General features: G+C 38.5%; 1 protein-coding gene across 1 annotated transcript in view; it reads left to right on the top strand.

Moving 5' to 3' along the window:
- The first annotated feature begins 746 nt into the window (after positions 1–746).
- Positions 747–10,533, top strand: part of LOC104532467 (granulocyte-macrophage colony-stimulating factor receptor subunit alpha) — a 12,544-nt gene continuing 2,757 nt past the window's right edge. The window contains exons 1-8 of the mRNA XM_029087399.1: positions 747–831; positions 1,006–1,139; positions 2,224–2,347; positions 3,649–3,778; positions 3,871–4,046; positions 5,414–5,553; positions 8,944–8,982; positions 10,325–10,454. Of these exons, the coding sequence (XP_028943232.1) occupies positions 747–831; positions 1,006–1,139; positions 2,224–2,347; positions 3,649–3,778; positions 3,871–4,046; positions 5,414–5,553; positions 8,944–8,982; positions 10,325–10,454 (958 nt within the window). The remainder of the gene's footprint in view (positions 832–1,005; positions 1,140–2,223; positions 2,348–3,648; positions 3,779–3,870; positions 4,047–5,413; positions 5,554–8,943; positions 8,983–10,324; positions 10,455–10,533) is intronic.

Here is a 10,533-nt window from a genome sequence, read left to right as displayed (position 1 = left end):
TGCTGTGGTATTCACTGAGACTCTAGGAAGTCCAAGGTTGGAATCACAGGCAAAATCTAAAAAGCTTTCAGAGGAATGTATGGAGCTATGTTGATTGAAGTTTCTTGCAAATAAGGTAGCTATAGCCTGCTAAGAAAGGTCCTAGACACAATTTTTATTTTCTTACTGGATTTGGTACAGAATTCGTAGAAGTTAGACACTGTTCCTCTATCCATTTTTAAGCATATACTCAAAGACATCCTTGAAAGTACGTGAACTAATGTCCTTAATATATTCAACATCAAGTAACTTGAGCTGATTGATATTGCTGTGATCCATTTTTTGATTCTGCATTTTGTTTGCAGCTGTTTGTCCACCTGCTTGACATCTATTCATCCTAACCTTTGTATATAGCAGATAAATAAACTTTAGACCTTAAGACAGCAGTCATCAAATGTATGTATGTAATGTTTATAGTGTTCCCGAGATCACCAGCTTTATAAATCACCACAGAAATTGTTTTGTTACAGAAAAGGACAACTTCTTTAACTTTGGTACTGTTTATTGAAATGAACATGTAAATGAACATTTCTCTGACTGCTTGAGAAGTCTATCTAATCTTTTCTCCCACCGAAACAGAGATGGTCAGATGATGTAGAAGCAGGCACATGAACAGGTCAGACTAAACAAATTTAGAGGAGAGTGGTTCCTGCTGGCACCTTTCAACCTGAGTAAGTTTACTGTTCTCTATCTCCAAGGAGGAAGAGATGGTTGCTCCTCTTGCACTCATCTTTATGACCCAGTGGATGCTACTGATCACCCAGTTGAGTTTTGGCTGGCACTGCACAGACTGTGAGTAGAACACTTCCATGGGGCAGTCTTCCAAGGTGGAGTGTAATGTGCTTCTCTATATGGGTTGTGTTTAAGTCGCCTTCTGTCTTAGATGTGCTAGGTATTAACCTCTGCACTCAAAATATCTGTTGATCAGTCCTGCACATTACTGATCCTGTTATGTGACACTTGCAGCAGAAATGCCAGACTCGCCCATTAGAAATTTGGTGCTGAATCAGTGGAAAATGGAACTGAGTTGGATGAGCAGCATGAACTTCACTGAGGAGTGGTGTTCAGTGACTGCAGGAGATTTTACTGAGACTATAATGGTAATTTTTGTTGTTGTTGTTGTTGTTGTTGTTGTTGTTGATACCTACATGAAGATGTCCTCTTGGGATCATTATTTTCCCTGTACATGTATTAGTCCTGCCTTAGCTAAATTTTGTTCCTCTAGAGCCCAAAGCTGTCACCATCCATTTGTCCAATATTTCTTGTGCATCTGATCAGGTAAATGATCTCCAAAGTAAAATTGTTTCAGGAGCAGGAACTGTAACAGTAACAGGAAAGTGTTGGTTTTGATGGTCTATTTTGCATGAATAGAAAAGGGAGCATTTTACAAGCAAGTAAGATGTATACTACATCTATGGTAAACATTAATGTTTCTATAGGCAGTTTCTAAAAAATTCTGACACCTGGGAACTCCTCTGGAACTCCATGTAGTCATATTACCTGTATCAGTCATCACAGATTTGACTAGATACCTGTCACCTTCATTTCAACTGTCTAAGCATGGAAATTATAGGCCTCTAAGCTCTTACAGGAGCTACTAGAGAGGCACAGCACCTGCTTGAAGGCATTGTATCCCATGCATCTTATATGCCACTCTTTGTGTCTTCCTTCACCACTGCATAAACAAGGCATCTATATGACTTGCCCAAATTAGGTGCTAGTTTTTAGAAAACTAATGTCTGTGGAGTGAACCTCAAGCCAGCTTCTTGCCCAGGCAGTCATTTGTAGTGTATCTCTCTCCGTCTTTTAAAGGACTGTAAAGAACATTACAGCCATCTGTAGATTCTTATGAAAGTACATATGTCCTATTTTGATGTGGTTCAACTGATTTGGTGGACTATTGTGGACTACGGGTGGAAGGAGGGGAGATATTCCTAACACCACCATGAGCTTTTCTAAAGGGAATTGCTAAACTCTTCGCCTTACACTGGTAAAGGTTCATTACCCAAAACTTCTAGGAAGAGAGTTCTTGAGCCTGGGAAGTCATCAGTACTATTTCACTATTATAGTAGTCCCTCTGTTGCAAATCAAGCACAAGATAAAGCCCTTTTTACAGGGCATAGCACTGTGTAAACCAATAGATGAAAAACTAAAAAATTAAACCTTCTACATTATATTTTTCAGGCAGAGAATATGAAGTGCATGTTTGGAAATATAGCTCCTCCACTGCACAATGGGGCAACTTTTTCTGTTACAGTAGTGAACATAAATGGCACATACTCAAGAAGATGCAGATATATTCCTCAAGGTAATATGCCAGACTTTGGAAAAGGATTTGCCTACTTTGAATGGCCTGGGGGTAAAAGAAAAATGAAAACTCTTCATTCCTTAATTCATTTGTTTCTTGTGGGATGACTGGGTTCTTGTTCACAGCCTTAAGACAATGTTTCTGTGAAAAGAAAAGGAGCTTCCTACAACTAGCTCAGCAATTTTTTAGTACCCGGTTGCCACTTTGCTTGGTGCCATCTTTTAAATTGCCAATTCTCTTTTAATTGTTTGTGCTAATATTTTGTTGACTGCATTTTAATGTCTTTAAAATGTTATTACAATTCAAAGAGAAACAGGTTTGTGACTGAAGTTTTGAAATTCTCTCTTGAGAAATCTGTGACAATTTGAATTTTGTCATGGCATAACTCATGATGCAATGCCCAAATCTTTGCAGTGTCACATCCACAATAATGAAAGGTCTAACAGAATTTACTCTTCTTTGCGTGAGAGGGGTAATATATATGAGACTGCTAAAAGAGTGAGGCACAAGATCTGTTCATATAAGCAATATGGAGTTGGCATATATAAAATGGTACTACTTCCTGTCCCATCAAGTTCAAAGTATTTGCTGATTCCTTATAAAAGGCTGGTTAAATAATATTTCCTTTTAAAAGGTATGTTTAGTCTCCTTGTTGTGTTTTGTTGGGGGTGGAGTATTCCCTAAGGAGTAAATTGATATGTTTGTGTTCAGAAGATTCCTCATGTTAATCCCAAATTGAAGAAGGTATCACTGCAGAGCACAAATAGCTCACAACTTTGCATCTACACCTCCCTGAAGTCTTGAAAAGCTTCACAGTTCTGCACTTGGGTTTCTCTCTCTCTCTCTGGAGTCCACAGGAAAGCTCGTCTTGCTCTTCACTTATTTGACAGGGTGTTGAAGAAAATCCTTCAAATAGAAATGCTATAGCAGGGTATTGAAGGATTACAGGCAAATATTTCATTTTGTGACATTGTGGCACCACTGTCTCCTTTTCAATAGGAACAAATCAAAACACAGGGGAAGCCACTTTATGTGTCAACCTGTACTAGAGTAGTGTAGGCTCCCCAAGACTTATTCTAACAGATGCGGCTATAATCATTGGAGGATTTATCCATGACATATCCTTCATTGAATCTATCAGTGCAAATATCATCCAGTGTTACTGGAAGCAAATTATTCCTACTCAAAACAATAACCAGCAGGAGTTACAGGTATCTAACATACCTAAGCATGTGACAAGATCCCCCAGCTTGGAGCAGTCACACCATTTTTCCTCATCATGGACATTCCTGTGTTTGCAGGCTTGAATGGGTCAGCCATTGAAAACTTCTCCTGTGTGATTTACAATGTTTCCCTCATGAACTGCACTTGGCAGGAGGGCATAAATGCTCCAGGAGACACCCAGTATTTTCTCTACTGGCAGAACCCAAGGTAAGTAGGTCTGCTTGAGTCTAGGGAAGCCTGGATTCTCATTGGACACATCACACTGCCCACCTTTAACTGAAACACTTTGCTGTATACAGAGACAACGAGGAGATGGAATGTGAGCTTTACATTAAAGACAAAAATGGCAGAAACACAGGATGTAGATTCCAAAATGTGAGGATAGAGACTGAAATAGCTTACTTCCTGGTGAACGGGTCTAGCAAAGACTTCCTGATCCAGTTCTATGATGAGTACATTGAACTGTATAAAATTGGTAAGTAAATAATTTATTTCTGCTTTATTTTCATTAGTGCATGAGTGTAGTAGAGCATTTATCTCTGAGAAGGAACCAAGTACCCTATCTCACATAGAGACAAAAGTAAGAGACTGCAGCCTCTTCAAGAAAACATATTCCCCCTCAAAAAAGACCAATGAGAGAAATTAAGCAAGAAAACTCCACAGCTGCAGCCTGCCTCAGATTCTTTAGCAATCTACCCTTACTGTTTTTAGGTCTTTCTCCAGCAAGTTCCACAGAACTTAAGAGATTGACTTCCCCCTGCTGTCCTTTCAATGATGGCCAAAGACCTTTCAACAGAGGAGATTTTTCAGGAGACATTTATCTAAGCACTGATTTCTCCTTCTCACTACCAGTGGGGGTGGCATACACTGACAGCATACCCTTGATTAAGGAATTTAATATGTCTACAAAATACCCCATGTTTTCATATACTCTTTCACATATGATGCTCTACTTGGAAGCATCCTGTGAAATTCCTTTTACTGTGGAAAAGTCTTTTTGTCAAAGTTTCACTGTGTTTTGTCTTGCCTCCAAAACTGGTCAAAAATGCTTCATTCTATAAGGAGAAAGAAATGAACCACAATATCACTCACGGTAGGTGAAATAAGACTGTTCTTTGACCACATAGCCCATCACAAATAGGTCAGGCCTGTTTCTAAATACTGATGTAAAGTAACAATCTAGCTGAAACTAAAGTTTATTCTATCAGCCTTTTATCACCCTTTCTGTCATGACTGGCTGTCTTCTGTTGTTACAATAATGAAGGCCTTGGTAATGATCAAAATATAAAGATTGTCATATTTTTGTTCACATCTGTGAATTTAAGGGAGATATATGAAGCAGTTCGCTAGAATCTTAAAATGGAAGTGTCATTCTTAAATTTGGATGGCTAATTTTTTGGAAGTGGGGAATAAACTGTATAGTTCACAACACCAAGCAAGCAACAGCTTCATGTGACAGTAACATCATGTGAGAAGGCTTGAAGAAAGAAATTACCTTTGAATTTTTTACATTGGGGTTAACATTAGCTTGTTCTTCTGCAGTGAAAAACATCCTTATAAAAAGAAGATAACATTTTACCTTATTCACTTAGAAATGTAAATGGAGGGGGTTTATATGTTTATATGCTCCTAAGTCATGTTCCTTGGTTTGGTGTCTGTTTTTTCTGGTCCTGGGGACAGGATTTAAAGAACTTTCAATTATTTATAACAGAGTACCTAAGAATAGACACAAGTTAGTGCCTTTCTTCATAGACACGTTACTTGCAACTGCACTCTCTTTTATCAAAGCAAAAAGAGATCAAGTGATTTTCATCATTTGAATTCTTGGTTATATAATTTCAGAAAAGCTCATGCCTCCATCAAATATCACTGTCAACTGTGATGAGATTAAAAATGATTGCATAATTCAATGGCAACGACCCCAAATAAGTCATTCTAACAAAGACAGGTGTTTTAAATATGAAATCAACATAAACTATAAGGTAAGAGGAATTTCTTCACCTATATTTAATATTAGTACATCTATTTGCATTTACCAATACACATGGATAGAAAGAAAAACAATTTCTCTTGTATGGTGTAGCCTTCCTCACACATAGCACCATATTCCTTTGTGGTTGTGCCTTTCAGGTACCCTGTTATGCCATACTGCCCCATTTATTTCTCCTTGATCCTCTGTCTGAAATATTGCTGAGGATACACTGGTTGACTGTGACTGTGTGGGACTAATAGGAGAAGTGTAGTTAATCAAGGCTTGAACATATCACGGCTTTGGCTGTGATAAAACTCAGAAAAGGCACTTCTTTCACTAAGACCTGTTGGAACTGTCCTGGATTGGAGTCCTTCCAGTGGTGACTGCATGCCTGTGAAAGCACAGAGCTCAACTGTAAATACTGGACAGAGAAATGTGCATCCCCTTAACAAGTATGAGTTGATGGAGGTGAATGAAATTTCTACATGTATGATATGTAAATAGCTTATCCAAGTATCATATATAAGTAACACACCTGTTGGTCCAAGAGCTGTAGCTGTATAATGTTAAATAAAAGGAAAATAAACGTGAGAGAAAGCAGAAAGGCAGTGTGAATAAGCACAGATTACTAAGGGAATAATTTAAGATACTGAAAGTCATATTCAGACCTTGGCTTTACAAGTCTCTTTGCAGCAAGAGATTGAGATTGAGATTGCTGTGTTACGCTGCAAGAGTAGACCTAAACTGTTGTAACTGTGGCAGAATTGCGTCAAATGACCACAGGGCGGCAGATAGTGACTGCAAAGGAAAAACCTGCCTGTACTACAACCAGATTGGGCCATTTAGTCGCTGATTTAAGGCATTCCCTAGAATTTTGTTCCTTGGAACTTCTTAGTCTGGATCAGGCTTGCTATTTCATAGATGAGTTTTCTTGCAAGCCCAACTAACTGCTACAAAACTGCATTACTTCTCCGAATCCCTTGGCCGTTGCAGCAAATCAAGCTTATAGAAAACTGTGTGTGATGCTGATATAAATGTGCATTGCAGTAAAGCAATACATACTTCTTAAAGTCTTTTAATATGCCTAATATTTGTTTTATAAAGAATATTCAATTCACACATAGTTCTGAATTAATTCAATCACTTTTTTCCATGTCTGATACTGGTAAACTGAATTTGCTGAGAATCTTGGATTCTTCTTCAGCAGTGTTTTAAATTAAGGCTTTATAGATTGAGATATCTGGGAAACCTGAAGGCAAACCTTCAGTAAAAACTGAATTTAAAAGGCACCAAATATCTCAGCCTTTCCCATGTCCCTTGTCACTAGGTTCCCGCAATTCATTGAGCAACAGGTCTGCATTCTTTTTAACCTCCCTTTTGCTAACAGCACACTCCATAAAAAACTTTCACCATTCACCTCCCTCACTACTCTCAACTACAGCTAAGCTTTGGCTTTTCTGACTCCATTCCTTTATGTGCAGATGATGTCTTTGCATTCCTCCCAAATCCCTTCTACTACCTTCTGCATAATTCCTTTTTATCTCTGAGCTCAGACTCGAGCTTCATGTCCTACCATGCTCACCTGGTACACCTCCTCAATTTTTGGCACACCAGAATGGATCATTCTCGTGCTCTGAGGAGGTTGTCCTTGTAGATCAACCAGAAACTTTGCCCTCCGGAGCAATTTCCCTTGAGTACCAAGGCCTGTAGCTGTGAGACTTTCCCAAACTGCCTGAAGAGGGTCTCATCTGCTTCCTTTTCTTGATCAGGAGATCTGGAACAAACACCTACTACATTGTCACCTGTGTCGCAAGCTGTCTTACTAGTTCACCACTTGTCCCAAGACAGAGCTCGATGTATTCAAGGTGCTCCTTTTCATAGAGCACGAGGACTAGATTAGCAAGGCTGTGTGCAAGGACACCCTCATCCCATTTAGTGAGGTGCATCCCCTGCCTGCTCAGTAGCCTCCATTTCTCAAAAAGGGTCCCAAGGTCATAAAACCCAAAGCCCTGTCTGTGACACCAGCCATTAAGACAGGTGCTGACTTAATGAGTTCAATTCTGCTCAAGCCTTTTCCTCTCACTGGAAGGACTGAGGAGACACCATCTGGGCTTCCTGCCTTTCACCATCCCGCAGCATTCTGCAATCACCCTTGAAACCATCCAGGTTACCCCTGGCCATACCGTTGGTGCTCACATAGAAGAGCAGGAAGGAGTAATAGTTCAATGGTCAGACAAGTCTGGCAGTCCTTCTGCAACATCCCAGATTCTGGCCCCTGGCAAACAACAAACCTACCCTCCATCAGGTCAGGCCAGTAGATTGGTGCCACCACCCCCTGCAGGAGGGAGTCTCTTTTAACCATCACATACATTTTCTTCATTTTTTTTTTTTTAATGCAGTGCCCTTTAATATATCTCTTCTTCCAAAATTTTCAAACGAATAGATGTCCTTCTGGAACTCCACTTTCTGAGGTCTACCATGACCGAACTGTTTTCATTTCTCTTTATATTATTCTAGTACAAACACAAAAAGGGGGAGTATATTGCTGCACTTTCTCCTACATTGATCCCTTTGCTTAAGCTAACTTGCTTACAGAATCTATAAACTGTCCTGTACAGCAGCATGACTTTCAAACTCATATTCAGGTGTCACATGAGCATACATGCAGTTATTTGATAAACCAAGTACAAATTAATTTAATTTTGTTTTAAAAATAGAGAATGCAAAATAATTTAAAAAAAACCCATAACTGGCAGGCTAATGGAGATAATCTAGTCTACAGTCATTAGTTGTATGTGGTCACTACATTACATGGCAGTCATTATGGTTATTCAGAAGAGATGCCTGAATTTTATGCTGTCTATCAAAAATGTAGTTGGAGGGCAGCCTAAAATATCTGTGAATTCATGTCAGTCCTGAATACTTTCATCTGAGGGAAAAGGAAACAAAGTTTACATAGTATTTGCAATTAAATATAGTGACATTTATTCTAAAATATAACACTAGATGTAAACTAAAAAGTTTATTTCTTTTTTTTTTTTTTTTTTTTTTCCCTGGTGTAAGAATAAAGGTACAGTTTTCCTTCAAGTCTGGTTTGCTTGTGTTTCAGTTTCATCACTAATGTGAAATAAAATTTATTTCTCAACTCTGGAAAACAAATACTTTACCATAGAAGAATCACTTACTATATAAACTTGGCATTGTAGATTATTTATATATTAGATACTAAAAGTTAGATAAATTACTAGTTCTTCTGAAAAACTGTCAAGTAGATAAAAAAGACTAATGTAGAAAAAGGGGACAACTAATGTAGAAAAAGGGGACAATAGATAAAAATGACTTATTATCTAAACACAAAACAAGCAATCATAAAATTAAAGGTTTTGTTCTCAATTGACAGGATAATCCTGAAGGAAAAAACACATATACTTCTGTACAAGTAAGTCTGCTTGTTCTATTAATCACCAATACATGTTAGTTTCATAGCCATTTGTGAAAAGTAAAGAGTATGCAAATGCCTTTACAATGTCCTATGCTTTATGGGATCCTTATTTATAAATTTCATGAATGTGTCAAACTGCTAAACCATTGTGACATATATCGTTTATTATACATTCAAAGGTAGAACTTTATTACTATTCTGTACGTATTTTGAAAAGCCTTCAATTTTACATTATGTTGTGCACTCTCCCTCTCAAATATTTGGATCAGAATTTGAAGTTACATATCAGTGACAGGTGAGAAAAGAGACACAAAGAAAATACCTTCAAGGAATTTAATTTTGTTTATGAAAAACAATGATCAGAAAACCTCTTGGGGATCCTTTGGGATGGAGGCTGTCCTCCAGGTATGCTGCACCTCCTTCTAATCACTGCAGCTTGTACCTGCCACCTCTATCCTGAAAGTATCCCAGAGACAAGCATGTTTCAGTCAATTGTAGTAACACCAAGTATTGCAGTCTTCTACTTGGTCTACAGGTTTGGCTGGAAAGTTATTCTTTTCCTGAAAAGTTGTAATGCAAAGACTGAGGAAGACAAGGCACATGCAGACAGTTTATTCCTCATATCGCTCAATTCTGGCAGTATTGAAATGAGACAATTCAAGATATTTCATAGAATCATAGAATGTTGTGAGTTGGAAGGGACCCACAAGGATCATCAAGTCGAACTCCTGTCCCTGCACAGGACAACCCCAAGATTCAGACCATGTGTCTGAGGGTGTTGTCCAAATGCTTCTTGAATATTGTCAGGCTTGGTGCCATGACCACCTCCCTGGGGAGCCTGTTCCAGCGCTCCACCACCCTCTGGGTGAAGAACCTTTTTCTAATGTCCAATCTAAACCTCCCCTGATACATCCTCCTGCCATTTCCTCTGGTCCTATTGCTGGTCTTCAGGCAGAAGAGATCAGCACCTGTCCCTCCTCTTCCCCTTTGGGGAAGTTTTTCTGCCTCTGTCAATGTGTCAAGGGAAATTATCAATAGATCAGACTATATAGTAAGAAATTACAGGAAATCATTTAAAAGGTGAAAGCTTCTAAACATAAAAAGTTTACAGAGTAACGGGTTATTTTTAAAAGGAGATACATATGTATGTACATATTATGTACATAATAAACATTCACATGTTTTTTGGTTTGTTTTTTTTTTCTTTGTAACAGCAGTCTAATTTAACAAGCAATATTCTCTTAGCCTTGTAAAAGTTTCACTGGTAAATGGCATTTGCATACTATCAACACCTAGATGTGGAACAAACTAAAACAACTCACTTTTGCTTTATTTTTAGGAAGGGGGGAATAGTCACACATTTAAAAGATCCAATACAAGAAAGAAGTACCTCTTGAAAATGAGAACAGCCGGCAGTGCCTGCTTCATGAGTCCAGCCTGGGGGGAGTGGAGTGCACCTGTAGAGTTTGGTAGGAATGAAAATCCATGCCTTGGGCTACTCTTCCACAAGCAATATCCCGTCTACCTCACACATTGCTGCACATCTAC

Source organism: Antrostomus carolinensis, unplaced genomic scaffold (assembly GCF_000700745.2).
Source record: "Antrostomus carolinensis isolate BGI_N321 unplaced genomic scaffold, ASM70074v2 scaffold2591, whole genome shotgun sequence".
Taxonomy (NCBI): Eukaryota; Metazoa; Chordata; class Aves; order Caprimulgiformes; family Caprimulgidae; genus Antrostomus; species Antrostomus carolinensis.
The sequence above is the reverse complement of the archived record's forward strand: the minus strand, read 5'-3'. Positions and strand labels throughout refer to the sequence as shown.